Source organism: Hypanus sabinus, chromosome 6 (genome assembly GCF_030144855.1).
Source record: "Hypanus sabinus isolate sHypSab1 chromosome 6, sHypSab1.hap1, whole genome shotgun sequence".
NCBI classification, from domain to species: Eukaryota; Metazoa; Chordata; class Chondrichthyes; order Myliobatiformes; family Dasyatidae; genus Hypanus; species Hypanus sabinus.
The window spans coordinates 10,099,606-10,119,574 of record NC_082711.1 but is presented as its reverse complement, the minus strand read 5'-3'; the positions used below and the strand labels follow the sequence as shown (position 1 = coordinate 10,119,574).

The following is a 19,969-nucleotide window of genomic DNA, read 5'->3' as shown; positions in this document are numbered from 1 at the left end:
ATACATGGAAAGGTGAAAGTTCCTTTGAAAGAAAATCTGCAGAGAGATTCATTTTTCTATTTAATTTTGACTGAGTTTTATCTTTGGGTGGCACAGCGTGCAGCAGTTAGTGTGATGCTATAACAGTGTCAAGTTCAATTCAACAGCAATCTGTAAGGAGAAATCTGCACAGTCCTCCTCCAGGTGCTCCGGTTTCCTCCCACGTTCCAAAGATGTCCAGGTTAATTGGTCACACGCTGTAACGAAGGGCGTTGAGAGCAATGTGCAGGAGAGATGGAAAGTCAGCCCATTGCCAGAGACCCAGAGATGGGGAATTGACTGGGGATACCAAAATCTCCAAACCCTCCTGAAGGCAATCTCCAACTTTCTCAGCGTCCTGCCTGGGATATCACTTACTTACCTACTGCCCATTACACAGCTGGCGTTCATTCTCCACTGCCAGAGACGGAGGCAATGTAGGTCCTCCGTCTCTGGCAGTGTTCAGGGCTTCCTTCATTGAGTCTGTAGCTTCCTCTCGGTTTTCACTCCTGTCAGCCATGCAAGTCCCAGGTGCAGACTCAGGAATACTGTCACAGTCAGATGTAGAAGGGTTTTTCATTGCTGTTTCCATAACAGTTTTGTTTTACCCATCAGGGTTGTTAGCCCTGAGCTGAACCCCCAAACCTAGAGGACAAGTGGATCACTCTTACTCTGGCCTCTGCCCTTTGACATGTTTGGCAGGGGTGACCCTACCAAGAGCCAAAGTATAAAGCCACGATTCCAGCCAGCATAGCTGTCAGGGTCACTGAGGCTCGCAAGCCTGCAAACCATGACAAAGTTCTGGTCGCCTTGGAGGGCCTGGGGTGTCAGAATCAGGTTTATTATAGAAAGATAGGGCAGTACAGCACAGTACAGGCCCTTTGGCCCACAATGTTGTGCTTGTAACCTACTTGAAGATCAATCTAATGCTTCCCTCCCACGTAGCTCTCCGTTTTTCTATCACCAGTGTGCCTATCTAAGAAGTTTTTGTTTTAAAGGCCTCTGAAGTGTCTGCCTCCTCCATAACCCCTGGCGAGGTGTTCCACGCACCCACCACTTTTGTTGTTTTTTTAAAAAAATACTAGCTCTGATGACAACCCCCCCCCCCATACCCCTGTAAGCACCTTAAAATAATGCCATTTGCACCCTTGGGAGAAAGATTTCTGGCTATCCACTCAATCGATCCCTCTAGTCCTGTTGTTCACCTCTATCTACATGGAAGTTGGAGAACTCAGCTGTTAATTTTTCACTCAGGCTCAATACTCTGACTGAATGGATTTCGTCACCACACTTGTATTACTCGGTGTCCAGGTCTTCGGGTCCTGGGGCTGCCTCGCGGGATGCCGCTGCTACAGTACCACAGTGGAATGTGGATCTCTGGGTTTGACGGCAGTTCCAACCAATATCCCTGCTTTTACCCAGGTAAGGTCCTGAGGTGAGTGATGCGCCCTGCCATTAATGACCTGGAAGAGCAGACTGAGTGTAGTGTATCTAAATTTGTTGATGACACTAAATTGTGTGGAAAAGCAAATTGTGCAGGAGATACAGAGAATCTGCAGAGAGATATAGATAGGTTAAGTGAGTGGGCAAGGGTCTGGCAGATGGAGTACAATGCTGGTAAATGCAAGGTCATCCACTTTGGAAGGAAAAATGAAAGAGCAGATTATTATTTAAAAAAAAGTTGCAGTATGCTGCTGTGCAGAGGGACTTGGGACTGCATGTGCCTGAATCACAAAAGGTTGGTTTGCAGGTACAGCAGGCTATTAAGAGGCAAGTGGAATGTTGGCCTTCTTTGCTAGAGGGATTGAATTTAAGAGCAGAGAGGTTATGCTGCAACTATACAGGGTACTGGTGAAGCCACACCTGGAGTACTGTGTGCAGTTTTGGTCTCCTTACTTGAGGAAGGATATACTGGCTTTGGAGGTGGTGCAGAGGAGGTTCACCAGGTTGATTCCAGAGATGAGGGGATTAGACTATGAGGAGAGATTAAGTCATCTGGACTGTACTCACTGGAATTCAGAAGAATGAGAGGAGATCTTGGAGAAACATATAAAATTATGAAAGGGATAGATAAGATAGAGGCAGGAAAGTTGTTTCTTCTGATAGATAAGACAAAAACAATGGGACATAGCCTCAAGGTTCAGGGGAGTAGATTTAGGATGGAGATGAGGAGGAACTGCTTTTCCCAGAGGCTGGTGAACCTGGTGAATTCTCTGCCCAATGAAGCAGTTGAGGCAACCTCAGTAACTATATTTCAGACGTTGGATAGATTTTTGCATAGTAGAGGGGTTAAGGGTGATTGGGAAAAGACAAGTAGGTGGAGATGAGTCCATGGGCAGTTCAGCCATGATGTAGAGCAGGATCAATGGGCCAGATGGCCGACTCCTGCTGCTATTTCTTATGTTCTTATTAGGGTGGAAAGAGTGCAGAGATTTGCCAGGACTCAAGGGAGAGAGCTTGGTCAGGTTGGGACAACTTTCCATTGGAGCGTAGGGGACTGAGTGATTTTCTTCTCCTTCTTAGAAACATAGAAAACCCACAGCACAGTACAGGCCTTTTGGCCCACAAAGCTGTGCCAAATAAGTCCCTACCTTAGAAATTACCAGGCTTACCTATAGTCCCCTATTTTTCTAAGCTCCACGTACCTATCCAAAAGTCTCTTAAAAGACCCTATCATTTCCACCTCCACCACCGTTGCTGGCAGCCCATTTCACACACTCACCACTCTCTGAGTAAAAAACTTACCCCTGACATCTCCTCTGTACCTACTCCCCAGCACCTTAAACCTGTGTCCTCCTGTGGCAACCATTTCAGCCCTGGGAAAAAGCCTCTGACCATCCACACGATCATTGCCTCCCATCATCTTATGCACCTCTATCAGGTCACCTCTCATCCTCCTTCGCTCCAAGAAGAAAAGGCCGAGTTCACTCAACCTATTCTCATAAGGCATGCTCCCCAATCCAGGCAACATCCTTGTAAATCTCCTCTGCACCCTTTCTATGGCTTCCACATCCTTCCTGCAGTGAGGCAACCAGAACTGAGCACAGTACTCCCAAGTGGGGTCTGACCAGGGTCCTATATAGCTGCAACATTACATCTCAGCTCCTAAATTCAATTCCGTGATTGATGAAGGCCAGCACACCCTACGCCTTCTTAACCACTGAGTCAACCTACACAGCTGCTTTGAGTGTCCTATGGACTCAGACCCCAAGATCTCTGTGATCCTCCACACTGCCAAGAGTCTTACCATTAATAGTATATTCTGCCATCATATCTGACCTACCAAAATGAACCTCTTTACACTTATCTGGGTTGAACTCCATCTGCCATTTCTCAGCCTAGTGTATCCTTCCTCTTGCTGGGATGAAGTCTGTTGCCATTTCTCTATCTCTGGGTTTTTATGAGATGGGTTTCTAGCCTTGTGCCCCTCCCTCCTCCTAACCCTGAGCCTTTGGAATGTGGGAGGATACTGGAGCATCCGGCGGAGACCTAAGCAGCTGTGGAGAGAGCATATAAGCTCCTTACTGGCAGTGGCAGGAATTGAACCGCAGTTTTCTGATGGCTGGTGCTGTAAGATATAATATTAACCCTGTGCTATCGTGTGACTCTACCAGTGCTGAGTTCCTGCAGCACTTTGTGTGTGTTACACAGAAATGTATTTGGTTTGATAGCAGATCAGCCTCTCAGTCCAGGGTCACTGGCATGGTCAATAGCTAACAATGGCCTACTCCCGTGAACAAATAATTAAAAGGAACATTTTATCTACTTCGATTTCTTCAGACCATATTCTTGCAAGACAATAATATCACTCGCATCAGCCGGAAGGACTTTTCCCATCTTACCAAGCTCCAGAACCTCTACATCCAGAACAACAGCCTGGACACCATTGAGGCAGGAGCCCTGACTCAGCAGTGCTCCCTGGTGGAGCTTGCCCTCAATGGCAACCGGATCCAGCAGCTCGACCGCAGCATCTTCCAGGGGCTGGGGCACCTTCGGGTCCTGTACTTGGCAGCCAATCAAATCAGCCGGCTGGCAGGCTTCACCTTCCACGAACTTCAGGTACATTGCGGGTGGGGAGGAGGTGGAGATTGAGTGTCAGGAGCGAGAAGGGGTCGGGGAGAGATTGGTGTGAGGAGAGTGTGGGTCAGGGGAGAGCATAGGTGTGGGAAAGAGGGGTCAGTGGAGAGAGGCGTTTGGGGAGGGAGTGTGAATTGTGGGAGAGAGGAAGTCAAGGGAGAATGTGGGTGTGCGGGAGCAATGAGCCAGGGTAAAGAAGGGTGGGAGAGTGAGGCAAAATAAGAGCACAGGAAAGGTGGGAGGGGGAGAGAGAGAAGCAATTCACACGGCTGGGATCATGCCCAGAACCCACTGACCTAACCTGGAATATATTCTTTGGAATATGAGAGAATAATTGAAGTACCTGTAGAAAACACACTCAGTTCTGGGGAGAACATACAAACTCCTGCAGATGGCGGTGGGAAGTGAACCCTGACTGATGACCCTGTGGAGCATTACGCTAACTACCTCCTCACACTCCTTCTTTCCAATATTTTTTATTAGTTTCTACATAGAAGAATACAGAGTACAAGAAAGTATATATAAAAAGGTGAAAAAAGATTTTTTAAAACCTACCAATTAGATTATATCTGTTCATGATAATCTCATTACCCCATATTCATGTAAGTTATTCAATAGTTATATTGAAATATACTAATTTATTACAAAAAAAAGGATCTAACCCTTACTGAAACAGAAGCTGTTTATTAAGGAGAAAAAAAGGTAAAGTACCTTCTCATATAATAAAAATTAACAATAGCCAACATCTGAATTTAAACGAGTTGAAGGTTTTGAAGGTAATTCAGAAAAGGTCCCCATAATGTTTGAAAGTCTTGACAAGATTCAGAAATTAAACGACAAATCTTCTCTAAATCTAAACATGACATAATGTCGCATAACCATTGAGCACGAGTAGGAGGAAAAACATCTTTCCATTTAAACAAAAGTGGCCTCCCAGCTATAAGAGCTAAAGGCCAAAATATGTAAAACAGATGCCTTCAGCTTAATATCTTGTCCTGCAACAATATTGTCAGAGGGTTAGGCTTAAAATTGACTTTAAAAAGTAAGGAAAAAGTTTGAAAATTTTCCTTCCAATATTTTTTTCAAGATTCAAACAAGTCCAAAACAGATGAATTAATGAAGCTCCTCCATTATTACGTCTGTCACAGTAGGGAGATGTATCCGAATAAAAACGAGATAACATCCTTTAGTCATATGAGCTCTATGTACCACCTTAAATTTTATTGATATCTTTCCTGTAGGTAGATGACAAGAACTGCATACAATACACCAGATTCAGCTTCACCAACATCTCATACAACTTCAACACTACATCCCATCTCCTGTACTTGGTGCCCTAATTTATGAAGGCCATTGTGCCAAAAGCTCTCTTTATGACCCTATCTCCTTGTGACGCCACTTACAAAGAATTCTGGATGTGCTGTATATTCCCTATCTGCCCATGATGTGATTCCTTGACAAATTCCATGTAAACTACTTCTACCATGCTACTCTTATTGACCCTCCTTGTTACCCTCCCAAAAGAAACTCAGTCACACTAGTTGGATGTGAACTTCCCTCCAGCATCAGTGACGAGACCCTACACAGAGTTACGTCCAGTTTGCTTTATTGAAGCCAGAAGATAATTTTTTTTTCTCAACAGAGTCTGTTTTTGGCTTTTAGAGGCTACAGGAGCTGCATCTCCAGCAAAACAACCTGCAGTCCTTAGACGAACAGGCTTTTGTGGGGCTCTCCTCGTTGGCCTTGCTGGACCTGAGTGACAACTGCTTGCATACACTGCACCATGCATCCCTGCAACCCCTGAGGAGCCTGCAGGAGCTGCGACTGATCGGTGAGAATATGGTCCCTAGATGGGGGTGTGGAGTGAACATAGAACATTACAATGTTGTGCCCAACTTTTAACCTGCTCGAAGATCAATCTAACCCTTCCCTCTCACTTAGCCCCCCATTTTTCTATCATCCATGTACCAATCCAAGAGTGTCTTAAATGCCCCTAATGTATCTGTCTCTACCACCACCCCTGGCAGGATGTTCCAAGCACCCACCACTCTCTGTAAAGAATTCATCTCTGACATCCCCTATACTTTCCTCCAATCACCTTAAAATTATGTTACCTTGTATTATCCATATCGGTACTGGGGAAAAAGTCTCCAGCTGTCCACTCTGTCTCTGACTCTTATCATTTTGTACTCCTCTATCAAGTTACCCCTCATCCTCCTTCACTCAAAGAGAAAAGCCCTAGCTCACTTAACCAATCTTCATAAGACATGCTCTCTAGTCAAGGCAGCACCCTGGTAAATTTCCTCTGCACCCTGTTTTCCATGTCCCGGGTGATGAGATTCAGATTCATTTATCACATGCACATCGAAACAATATTTAAGTCTTTCTGTCTCATTTTAAACCTATGCTCTCTCGTTTTAGACATCCCTGCCCTGGGGAAAAAGGCTGCCAGAGGTCACATATTTTCTTCCCTCAGGATTTTATACACCTCTATTTGGTCACCCTGCATCTCCTTCACTTCAGGAGGGAAAAAACCCAGCCCATCCAGCTCCTTCTTGTAGCTCAAGCCCTCCAGTCTCAGTAACATCCTCGTGAATCTCTCCAGCTTAATGACATAATGGGTGACCAGAACACAAGTGGTTCCAGTGGTTCCATTGATTGTCAGAGAATGAATACAGTATACAACCTCAAATACTTGGCTTCACAAACCTTCACGAGAAACGGAAGAACCCCGAACAGTGTTAGAACTCCCAAGCCCCGCCTCTCTCCCCATCCCCTGCACATGCAGCAGCAATGCTCCTGGTGTAGTCTCGCCGACGAGTTGCCCGGTTGTAATGTGGTGCCCCAACTCCTGTACGCGGTACCCTGACACATGAAGCCGAACGCCGAACACCTTCACCGTCCTATCACAAAAATGCCACACTCAGGTTGGAGGAGCAACACCTCATATTCTGTCTGGGTAGCCTCCAACCTGATGGCATGAACACTGATTTCTACTGCCTCTGGTTATTTCTCCCTCCACCCCTTCCCTCATTTTCGATTTCCCCATTTTGCCTGCCCCCTCACTCCTTCTCGCCTACCCTCACCTCCCTCTTCCTTCTCTTTCTTCCAGTCCACTGTCCTCTCCTATCAAACTTTTTCTTCTTCAGCCTTTCACCTCTCCCACCTCCAGCTTCTTTCTTCATCTCCCCTCCCCTCCCCTCCCCAGTTCCCTCCTCCCCGTCACCTATGGTGGTGTATACAGTGCAAGCTATAGTAGGTGTATGGTGGTATATAATCTATAGTGGTGGCAAGTGGAGAATTTAGTGATACAGCATGGTAACAGTCCTCTCTGGCCCGGCGATTTCACGCTGTCCAATTACACCCATGTAATCTATTGACCAACTAACCCGCAGGTCTTTGGAGGGAACTGGAGCACTTGGAGGAGACCCATGGGGAGAACGTACAAACTCCTTACAGACAGCAGTGGAAGTTGAACCTGGATCGCTGGTGCTGTAAAGCATCACTTTGACTGCTAAGCTCCTGCGCTGCCCAACACAGGCATTTCAGTGGCCTCACACGAGACTATCCAAATGTCACATTGCCTGCCCGGCTGCGGGAGCAGGGATGTCTTGGAGTGGCTGCTGAACGCTTGGGAAGGGAGAGGATGGTAGTCCATGTTTGTACCAATGACCTTGGCATGAGCAGGGATGAGACCCTGAAGAGTGAACTTGGTGGGGGGTGGGGGGGTCAGGTAGAAGGTTAAAGAGCAAGACCACCAAGGGCTGCAAACTCTGGGTTACTTTTTGTGCCGTGAGCTAGTGAGTGTTGAAATAGGAGGAGATAAAGAGTCACAGAGCTCCACACAAGCAGGGCAGGGCAGGTCACAGCTATAGGATGGTGTAGGAGAAAGGGCTTCTAGTATTTAAAGATTTTTTCGGCACGGACTAGGAGGGCCAAGGTGGCCTGTTTCCGTGCTGTGATTGTTATATATGGTTATATAAGATACAGATTGTCTTTATTTGTCATATTTATATCAATACATACAGTGGAATGTGTCATTTGCGTCAAATCAAATCAGCAACGATTCTGCTGGGGGCAGCCCACAAGTGCTGCTGTGCTTCTGGTGTGCCCCCAGCTTCCTAACCGTACGCCTTTGCAGTGCGGGAGGGAGCTGGAGCAGCTGGGGGAAACTCACATGGTCACAGAGACAGCATTAAAACCGTGCTGGGAATTGAACCCGCGGCACTGCTGCTGTAATTGAATTGTGCTAACCTCTACGTACTCGGATCACTGGGACCAGTTGTGAGGTGGGGCTGGGCTGGATCTGTGCAGCAGGACGCATTGCAGTTGAACTGGAAGGGGTCCGATATCCCAATGGAGGGGTTTGCTTGTGCTGTTGCAATGGTGGGGTGGGGGGGGGAGGAGGAGGAATTAAACCGATTGACAGCGGGATGGGATGTAGAGTAGTGGTGAGAGATGAGGTCAGATATAAAGGATAGGTCAAGTAGTGGGTATAATGATGAACTGTTCAGTAGATCATGGCTTGCAGCAGGAGCTGGACCAGCTGGAAAAATGGCAGAAGGAATTATAGAGTAAATGCAAGCAGACTTGGGTTTGGTGGGACTACAACTAGAGGTCATGAGTCAAGAGTGAAAGGTGAAAAGTTTAAGGGGAACATGAGGGGAAATGTCTTTACTTAGTGGGTGGTGAGAGTGTGGAATGAGCTGCCAGCAAGTACATGGACGGTAAAGGTATAGATGGCGATGGTCCCAGTGCAGGTCAACAGGAGTAGTCAGTTTAAATGGTTCAGCATGGACTACATGGGCTGAAGGGCCTGTTTTTGGGCTGTGCTATTGTAAGACTCTATGATTCCAGATAAAAATTCAGTATTATTCACTATCACTGAAACGTGGTTGAAAGAGGGGCAGGGTCGGCAGAACAGTATTCCAGGGAATAGAGGTTTCTAACATGGAAGTAGGTAAGAGCTCACCAACACCTCTACCCTCTGAGGAAGCTGAAGAAGGCTTGACTTTTATGAGGCCCGTCTTTGGTCAGGGTCAGCCGTGGACGTCCTAGTTGTCTACATAATGCACAACTAGGTCAGTACGATATGGATGACAAACCTGCCTGTGCAGTGGGTTCCCCCTGATGAATCCAAAGGAACAGCAGAGACCGATACAGTTTGGCACCAGTGGTGTTGCAGGAGTTGCCTGTCTGTCTTAGGGGCTGCGGCTCTGGATTTTTCCTCAGGGTTTACTCCCAAAGCCGTCCCCGTCAGTGGGTATAGCTTCAAGGCAGTAGAGATTTGAGATCAGAGTTTCCTTCCAGATGAACTGCAACCACGGCGGATGAGCACCATCTCCTTTCAGTAGAAACGGTTCTGCCAGGTGTAGTAGCTGAGCCACATCTGGAGGCCAGGAGCTGGATTTGGGTGTCAGAGGTTTTTTTGAAACACACGAAATTGGGAAACACGCCGACCCACCATCAAGGACATGTAGACAGAAAGGTGCTGGAAAAGGGCCAGTACCATCATGAAGGATTTTACCCACCCTGCTCATGGACTGTTTGTCCCACTCCCTTCAGGGAAGATTCTTCACTGTGGAGGGCACTAGCAGTATGCCTGATGTTGTAATGTGTGAAGGAAGAGAAATGGGTGCAGTTACTATTACAAGAGAGAAGGTGGTTCAAAAAGCTGAAAGACCTAAAGGTACATAAGTCATCCGGACCAGATAAACTGCATCCTAGGATCTTGAAAGAGGTAGCATTAGAGATTGTGGTGGCACTTGAAATGATCTTTCAAATATCATTGGACTTTGGCATGGTTCCAGAGGACTGGAAAACTGAAAACATTGCTCCACTCTTTAAGGCAGCAGAAAGGAAATTATAGATCAGTTAGCCTGACCTCAGTGGTCGGGAAAATTGTTAGAGTCAATTGTTAAGGATGAGATTATGGAGTACTCGGTGACACAGGACAAGATAGTACAAAGTCAGCATGGTTTCCTTCAGGGAAAATCTTGCCCAACGAACCTGTTGGAATTCTTTGAGGAGATTATGAGTAGGATAGATAAAGGGGATGCAGTAGATGTTGCACAGTGGCATGCAGAAGTTTGGGCACCCCTGGTCAAAATTTCTGTTACTTTGAATAGCTAAGCAAGTAAAAGATGACCTGATAGAAACATAGAAAACCTACAGCACAATACAGGCCCTTCAGCCCACAAAGTTGTGCCGAATGTGTCCCAACCTTAGAAATTACTAGGCTTACCTATAGCCTTCTATTTTTCTAAGCTCCATGTACCTATCCAAAAGTTTCTTAAAAGACCCTATCATATCCGCCTCCACCACCGTTGTTTTCAGCCCATTCCACGCACTCACCACTCTGAGTAAAAAAACTTACCCCTAACATCTCCTCTGTACCTGCTCCACAGCATCTTAAACCTGTGTCCTATTGTGGCAACTATTTCAGCCCTGGGAAAAAGCCTCTGACTATCCACACAATCATGCCTGATTTCCAATAGGCATAAAGTTAAAGATGACACATTTCTTTAGTTTTTTTGTAATTTCCATCTTTTACAGTTTCAAAATAACAATAAGGAAAAGGGCTCGAAGTAAAAGTTTGGGTGCCCTGCATGGTCAGTACTTAGTAACACCCCCTTTGGCAAGTACCACAGCTTGTAAACGTTTTCTATAGCCAGCTAAGAGTCTTTCAATTCTTGTTTGGGGGATTTTCATCCATTCTTCCTTGCAAAAGACTTCTAGTTCTGTGAGATTCTCGGGCTGTCTTGTATGCACTGCTCTTTTGAGGTCTATCCACAGATTTTCGATGGTGTATAGGTCGGGGGACTGTGAGGGCCATGGCAAAACCTTCAGCTTGTGCCTCTTGAGGTAGTCCATTGTGGATTTTGAGGTGTGTTTAGGATCATTATCCTGTTGTACAAGCCATCCTCTTTTCATCTTCAGCTTTTTCTTTACAGACGGTGTGATGTTTGCTTCCAGAATTTGCTGGTATTTAATTGAATTCATTCTTCCCTCTACCAGTGAAATGTTCCCCGTGCCACTGGCTGCAACACAAGCCCAAAGCATGATCAATCCACCCCTGTGCTTAACAGTTGGAGAGGTGTCCTTTTCATGAAATTTTGCACCCTTTTTTTTCCAAACATACCTTTGCTCATTGTGGCCAAGAAGTTCTATTTTAACTTTCATCAGTCCACAGGACTTGTTTCCAAAATGTATCAGGCTGGTTTAAATGTTCCTTTGCAATCTTCTGATGCTGAATTTTGAGGATGCAGGAAAGGTTTTCTTCTGATGACTCTTCCATGAAGGTCATATTTGTGCAGGTGTCGCTGCACAGTAGAACAGTGCACCACCACTCCAGAGTCTGCTAAATCTTCCTGAAGGTCTTTTTCAGTCAAACGGGGGTTTTGGTTTGCTATCTTCTTGTAGCCTTCTCCTGCTTTGTAGGCATCAATTATTTTAATTTTCAGAGTGCAAGGCAGCTGCTTAGAGGAGCCCAAGGCTGCTGTTTGTTGGGACAAGGTATGAGGGGTCAGGGTATTTATAAAACTTTGAAATTTGCATCACCTGGTCTTTCCCAACAATGATTGTGAACAAGTCATAGCCCTAACAAGCTAATTAAGGTCTAAGACCTTAGTAAAAGTTATGAGAGCTCAAATCTCTTGGAGTGCCCAAACTTTTGCATCGTGCTCCTTCCCTTTTTTTTTTCACTCTAAAATTGTACAAAACAAAAATAATACACTAATCTTGCTTAAAATGTTGAAAAGAATGTTTCATCTTTAACTTTATGCCTTTTGGAGATCAATTCATCTTCTACTTACTTAACTATTCACAGTAACAGAAATTTTGACCAGAGGTGCCCAAACATTTGCATACCACTATATATTTGGACTTTCAGAAGGCCTTTGACAAGGTGCCACACATGAGGCTGCTTACCAAGTTAAGAGCCCATGGTCTTACATGAAATTTGCTCATGTGGTTAGAACATTGGCTGATTGGTAGGAGGCAGAGAGTGGGATCTTTTTCTGGTTGGCTGCCAGTGACTAGTGGTGTTCCGCAGGGGTCGGTGTTGGGACCACTTCTTTTTATTCTATATATCATCAATTATTTAGATAATGGAATAGATGGCTTTGTTGCCAAGTTTGCAGATGATCTGAAGATTGGTGGAGGGGCAGATAGTGTTGAGGACACAGGTAGGATGCAGGACTTAGACAGTTTAGGAGAATGGGTAAGAAAGTGGCAAATGAAATACAATGTTGGAAAATGCATGGTCATGCACCTTGGTATTAGAAATAAATGTGCGGACTATTTTCTAAACGGAGAAAATCCAGGAATCTGAGATGCAGAGGGACTTGGGAGTCCTTCTGCAGAACACACTGGAAGTTAACTTGCAGGCTGAACCGATGGTGAGGAATGCAAATGTCATACTAGTATTCATTTCAAAGGATCTAGAATACAAGAGCAAGAATGTGATGCTGAGGCTTTATAAGGCACTGGTGAGGCCTCACCTTGAATATTGTGAACAGTTTTGGGCCCCTCATCTTAGAAAAGATGTGCTGGCATTGGAGAGGGTCCGGAGGAGGTTCACAAGGATGATTCCAATAATAAAAGGGTTATCATATGAGGAACGTTTAATGGCTTTGGGTCTATACTCGCTGGAATTCAGAAGGATGAGGGGGGGATCTCATTGAAACCTTTGGAACGCTGAAAAGCCTAGACAGAGTAGATGTGAAAAGGATGTTTCCCATGGTGGGAGAGTCCAGGACAATAGGGCACAGCCTCAGGATAGAGGGGCACACTTTCAAAACAGAGATGCGGAGAAATTTCTTTAGCCAAAGGGTGGTGAATTTGTGGAATTTGTTGCCACATGCGGCTGTGAAGGCCATGTTGTTGGGTGTATTTAAGGCAGAGATTGATATGTTCTTGATTGGACATGGCATCAAACGTTACAGGGAGAAGGCTGGGAACTGGGGTTGAGGAGAGAAAAAAAGGATCATCCATGATTGAATGGTGGACCAGACTCGATGGGCCAGATGGCTTAATTCTGCTTCTATATCTTATGGTCTTGTGGTCTTTAAGAGGCTGCGTAGTATCCACACCAGGACCACCAAGCTCAAAAGCAGTTTCTTTCCCCGAGCAGTAAGGCTGATCAACACCTTCACTCGTTAACCCATCCCTTCACACTCCCAACCACCACTACTTTATCATTTCCTGTCAGTCACCTTATTTATAGACACTCTGTGCCAGTGTTACTTTATGGACATACAATCAATCTATGTATATAAGCTATCTTGTGCATTTATATTTATTGTTTTTTATCATTGTGCTTTTTATGTGTTGCATCAGATATTGATCAGGGAAAATATAATAGGTCTTCGGAGGGATGGCTTAGGAAATTTCTTCCAAAGGGATCATATGTGTGGAACTTAAAAATAAGAAGAAGTCAATGGTAATGAGTTTCCTAGAGTTTTGTTACTGCCAGCAGCTTCTATAGATGAGAGTGGAGAGTATATTGACAGGCTGTGTTACAGCCTGGTACAGAAACACCAAAGCCCTTGAATGGAAAGTACTACAAAGCGTAGTGGATATGGCCCAGTACATCATGAGTAAAGCCCCCCCCATCATTGAGCAAGAAGTGTGGTTGCAGGAAAGCAGTATCCATGCTCCCTTCTCGTTGCTGGTACAGGTGATTCATGATTCACTAAAACAGGTTCAGGAATAGTTATTACCCCTCAACCACCAAGATAACTTCACTCAATTTCACTTGCCTCATTATTGAAATGTTCGCAAACCTATGGACTCAATTTCAAGGGTTCTTTATTCCATGTTCTCAATATTAGTGCTCATTTATTTATTATTATTATTTCTTTTTTGTATTTGGATAGTTTGTTGTCTTTTGCACATTTATTGAATGCATCAGTGGGTGCGGTCTTACATTATTTCTATAATGGTTATTCTGTTGTGGATTTAATGAGTATGTCTGCAAGAAAATGATTCTCAGGGTTATTTGGTGGCATATATGAACTTTGATAATAAATTTCCTTTGAACTTTAAACATAGTGGAGCAGGTATGGTTTGTCCTCCCAAACTTCAACACCTAAAAAAAGTTTAAAAAGGACAAACCGATGTCTGACTAGCAGAGGAACGGTAGAGTGTGCTGTAGAGCAAGAGGCCCTGGGAATACAGATCCATATTTCCTTGGGAATGGTGTCACAGGTAAACAGAGTGTGGTCAAGAGAGGTTTGGTGCATTGGCTTCCATGCCAAATTTCTTTAGCCTTCTCATGAAGTAGAGTCATTCTTGGCTGTGAATTTATTTTCCATCTGACTCCGCAGTGTAATGGTGAGAGAGAGTCACACTGTCTAACTAGGGTAGTGTTTAGTGTGACGCTAACCTGGGTTCAATACTGCCGCTGTCTGTAAGGTGTTTGTATGTTCTCCCTGTGACTGCACGTGTTTCCTCCGGGTTAGTAGCTTAATTGGTCACATGGGTATGATTAGACTTCTTGTGCCAGAACGACCTGTTACTGTGCTAAATCTCTTTATATAAAAAAAATATATATTTTTTTTAAATCTACAGTATGACAGGCTACTGGTGACATTCAACTCCTGGGTACTTGAACCTCCCCTCCTCAGCACCATTGATAGGAGCTCGAGAGGGTCTATGACAGTCTAACCCTTTTCCTTTCTCCTTCCTGCTACAGGCAACCACTGGCGGTGTGACTGCAGCCTGCACTGGCTCAGGGCCTGGATCGTCAGGGAAGGCCACAGGCTGTTGCTGGGCAAGGCCCTGGTGTGTGCCGAGCCACCACGGCTGGCCGGCCATAGCTTGCCGGACGTCCCCGGCACCAGCCTCATCTGCATCCCGCCGTCAATTCAGCTGGACCGCAGTGAGGCGGTGGCCCGGCCAGGGGATGAACTTCACGTCACCTGCCGGGCCTCCGGTTACCCACCACCTGTGCTGGGCTGGAGGAGCCCAGGTGAGGCTCGGGCGGTGGCGATGGCTCCTCCTCCTCGCTCCAGCGGAAACTCGGCTCAGCTGGTGTTGCGCAACGTGACGGCCCCGCAGGCTGGCAGCTACATGTGTGAGGCCCACAACGCCGGCGGGCGGGCTGCCGCCACCTTCACCCTGCTGGTCAACACGTCAGGGCCGCTCAGGCCCGCTCTGCCACCGGGCCTCAGCCGGCAGCCACTGTCAGAGGGTGTGGACTTTGGTGCTCTGGGCACCGCCAGCCAGACCGGCATTGCAGCTGGCATTGGCCTGCTGGCTCTCACCGCCCTATTGCTGCTGCTGGCTGTGATCTGGCGGAGGCGCGGCTGGCGGGACAAGGCGGAGTGGGCTGGTGCCGAGGGCCCGGGAGCGGTGGGTGGCCTTTACCTCAATGACTACTCGGACGGGCCCAGCACCTTCGCCCAGCTGGAGGAGTACCGAGATGACGCTGGCCGGGAGATGTTCGTCATCGACCGCAGCAAGAGGGACATCCGCACCTACAAGGACGCTGCCGAGCCAGGCAGGTTACTGCAGCAATCGCCACCTCAAGACCGGGCCACACAGACGGCTGAGGCCGAGGTCCGGAAGCCACAGCAGGCTGATGTCTTCGAGAACCGCGGGGCGGTGTTCAAGGAGGAGATTGAGTATGAGATCCATTGCTGAGCTCGACCTCCGGGGGCTAAATTGTTTTGCTGGAGTCCAAGGAGTGAGGCCTCTCTGTGTGCTCACACAGGGCACACAGAGAGCAAGGTGGACCGAGCCAATGTTTATCCCTTTTTAAAACTCTTTAAACAGCATTACGGACAAGTTATTTGTCGTTAGCTCACTACCGGATCTTGCTGTGCTCTAGCTAGCTGCAACCCTCACCCCCTAGTCTGGCCTTGCGAGTGCTTGGTCAGTTGTTGAAGATCCTGAAACGTCCAGCGTCCAGGAGAAACGGGGTGAGAGCCATGCACAATCTGCTGGACGACCTGGGCTGTTTTTGCAGCATCTACGGAGGGACAGATAATGTGCTGGAGGAACTCGGCGGGTCAACAACATCTGCAGAGGGAATTGGACGGTTAACAATTGGGGTCAAGACCCTTTATCTGGACCCCATCTCCCTCCACAGCTACCACCCAGCCCACTGAATTCCTCCAGCATCTTGAGTGTTGCTCTGGATTCCAGCATCTTTAGAGAAGGTGCCGAGGAGATTTACCAGGATGTTGCCTCGAAAAGAGAGCATATCTTATGAGGAAAGCTTGAGTGAGCTGGGGCTTTTCTCTTTTGGAGCGAAGCAGGATGAGAGTTGACTTAAGAGAGGGTTACAATTTGATAAGAGGCATAGATAGAATGGATAGACATTTTTCCAGTGAGGAAATTTGAGCGGGCATAATTTGATTGCATAAAAGTATAGGAGGGATGTCAAAGGCAAGTTCTTTACACAGAGAGTGGGGGTGGGGTGTGTGAAATGTCCTGCCAGAGGATGGTGGTAGAGGCAGATATATTATGGATATTTAAGAGCCTCGTAGATAGGCACATGGATGAAATAAAAATGGAGGGTTATGTGGGAGGGAAGGGTTGATCTTGGAGTAGGTTAAAGAGTTGGTACAACATTATGGGCCCAAAAGGCCTGCACAGTGCTGTTTTGTTTGATGTTCTGTCTTCTATCTGCAGTCTACCGTGTCTCAAAACAAGAGGCCACATCTTTCTAGAGCTGGGCCAGAAAATCAAAGCAAATTTATTATCCAAGTACATATACGAGATTCCTTGAGATTCATTTTCTTGCTGGCATTTACAGGAAAATAAAGAAATACAAGGGAATTTATGTAAAACATTTCATAAAGAAAGATGACCTACTGAATATTGAAAGGCCAAGATAAGAATGGATGTGGAGAGGATTTGAACTTTGGAGACTAAGTCGTTGGGTATATTCAAAGTAGAAGTTGATAGGTTCTTGATGAATCAGGGCATCAAAGGTTACAGGGAAAAAGTAGGAGAATGGGGTTGAGAGGGATAATAAATCAGCCATGATGGAATGGTGGAGCAGATGCAATGGGGCAAGTGGCCTCATTCTGCTCCTATGTCTTATGGTCTTACACTGAATGCACTATAATAGGCTCTTCCTAAAGTAAATTTGGTTGCTAATAAAATAGTGTTTTTTTTTTCATAAACTTTCTGATTTGTTTTATTTCATTGTCAGCATCTGAAATGTTCCATCTAACCAAAAGGCAATTCAGGAGGGACTTCTGCAACCAAGGTGCCATTGCCTTGTGGAATTTTTTCCCAGCGAGGAAAAGAGTTATTTGTGTATTTGGGAAAAGTTGAAGAACCAAAGAGAAGGTTGTCTTGTGCTGATTAGTCTGTTAGTTTATGTGGGACAGTGAAGCTTTCAAGGACTGTTGTTGTCATATGAAGAGCCTGAGATTGTCTCTCAGCCTTCCATTCTGATACTTAAATGTGTCAAAAAGGCAGCATCCATCACCAAGGACCCTCTCCACCCATTAAATGCCCCCTTCTCATTGTTACCATCCGGGGGAGATACAGGAGCCTGAAGACACACACTCAACATTTTAGGAACATCTTCTTCCCCTGGGCCATCAAATTTCTGAATGGTCAATGAATGAGCCCTACCTTACTCTTTTGCTCTCTTTTTGCACTATAGTATATAATGTTTAAAATATTTCTTACTCTAATTTATAGTATACTTTATGTAATGCACTAGCAATACATTTTACTTTGTGTCAGTGATTATTTTATTCCCCTCCCTCCATGTACAATTTTCTTTTTCTGTATTCTAACCCCAGCATTATAAAAGAAGTAGTTATAGGTGTTGGCCATTTGGCCCTTCATCCCTACTGCCCCATTCAAAAAGATCAGGGGTTATCCACTAAAACACGCAAAGGTGCAAGTATAAAGAGGTGAGGGGACGAAGTGGATCATGAGCTGATGGTGATGGGCGGTTCCAGCTGAGGGAGTGGGAGAGTGGAAATGTTGGAAGAAGCTGGGAAGTGACAAAGCCTAAGGAAGATGAATCTGATGGAATGGAACTGTGGACCATGCCAGCATGGTAGAGTGGCACTCTGTGGAAAGATAAAGATTAATGATTAGCTTTATTTGTCATATACGTTGAAACATACAGTGAAATGCATCAAATTAAATCAGTGAGGATTGTGCTGGACAGCCTGCAAGTGCTGTTCTGCTTCCGGTGTCAGTGTCACATGCCCACAGTTTACTCACTCCAACCTGTACGCCTTTGGAACGTGGGAGGAAACCCATGCAGTTATGAGGAGAACATACAATCTCCTTGCAGACAGTGGCAGGAATCGAACCTCAATCTTACAGCTGGCTGCTGTGAAGCATTATATTAACTGCCATACTGCCATGCCACACAATACGTTTACAGTGTCCACAATCCAGGTTCAATTCCCACCACTGTCCCACTTGACCTATGACTCCAATCCATGTACCGGCCCAAGTGTCTTTTCAGTATTGATACTGAACCTGCCTCAACCACTTTCTCTGGCAGTGTATTCCCATATACTGAGCCCTCACTCCATGAGGTTGCCCCTCGGTTCAAATTTAAGGCAGATATTGTAAGATTTTAAGATTAGCTTTATCACGTGTACGTCAAAACATACAGTGAAATAATGCGTAGTTTTGCATCAACAGCCATCAGCCATGTTCTGGGGGCAGCCCACAGGTGTCACCATGCTTCCAGCACCAAAACAGCCTGCCCACAACTTACTAACCCTTACCAGTGCATTTGTTTTGGACTGTGGGAGGAAGCTGGAGCGCCCGGAGGAATCCCACACAGTCACGGAGAGAACATACAAATTCCCTTACAGACAGCAGTGAGAACTGAGCCCTGTTCGAGATTCAGATTCAAATTCATTTATCGCTGACATGTACGGTGAAATTATTGTTTGTGTTATCAACCAACACGACCCCCCCCCCCCCCCACCACCACTCCCAGCTCCTCACAGGATATAACAATATGGTGCGGGCAGCCTGCAAGTGTCACTACACATTCCAGCATCAACATAGAACATTACACTAGGTTACCATTAGACCATAAGATATAGGAACAGAAATAGGCCATTCGGCCCATCGAGTCTGCTCCAGCATTCAATCATGGGCTGATCCAATTTTTCCGGTCATCCCCAGTCACCTGCCTTCTCCCCATACCATTTGATGCCCTGGCTAATTAAGAACCTGTCTATCCCTGGCTTAAATACACCCAATGACTTGGCCTCCACTGCCGCTCGTGGCAACAAATTCCGCAGATTCACCACCCTCTGACTAAAGTAATTTCTCTGCATCTCCATTCTAAATGGATGTCCTTCAATCCTGAAGTCACGACCTCTTGTCCTAGACTCCCCTAACATGGGAAATAATTGTCATATCTGATCTGTTCAGGCCCTTTGACTTTCGGAATGTTTCTATGAGATCCCCCCCTTGTTCTTCTGAACTCCAGGGAATACAGCCCAAGTTCCTCACACGGTAACCCTTTCATTCATGTCCTATTCCTTAGCACACCGTCCTATTTCCGCCAATGTGATCCAGGAACATAATCATCTTGGCAAGTCGGCAATCCAGTCACTCCCTTTTCTGCTGGGCTAGTCTGCCTCAGATGGGCACAATGTGTCTTACCCAAGACAGTCAGTCAAAAGCTGGAGGGCGTAGCTTTCAGGTGAGTAAGAAAGGTTTAAAAGGGATCTCAGGGCAATGTTTTCATGCAGAGTGTGGTAGGTGAGTGGAATGAACTGATAGAGGAAGTGGTAGAGGTGGCTGCAATTATAATATACAAAAATCATTTGGATCAGAAAGGTCAACGTTCAAAGTAAATTTATTATCGAACTGCATATATGTCACCATATACTGCCCTTAGATTCATTTATATATTAATCTG

General features: G+C 45.9%; 1 protein-coding gene across 1 annotated transcript in view; it reads left to right on the top strand.

Annotated features, from left to right (window-relative positions):
* lrrc24 (leucine rich repeat containing 24) overlaps positions 1-17,231 on the top strand; it is a 31,099-nt gene extending 13,868 nt beyond the window's left edge. The window contains exons 2-5 of the mRNA XM_059971672.1: positions 1,273-1,440; positions 3,799-4,077; positions 5,758-5,926; positions 14,792-17,231. Of these exons, the coding sequence (XP_059827655.1) occupies positions 1,291-1,440; positions 3,799-4,077; positions 5,758-5,926; positions 14,792-15,741 (1,548 nt within the window). The 5' untranslated portion in view covers positions 1,273-1,290 and the 3' untranslated portion in view covers positions 15,742-17,231. The remainder of the gene's footprint in view (positions 1-1,272; positions 1,441-3,798; positions 4,078-5,757; positions 5,927-14,791) is intronic.
* Positions 17,232-19,969: the final 2,738 nt, after the last annotated feature.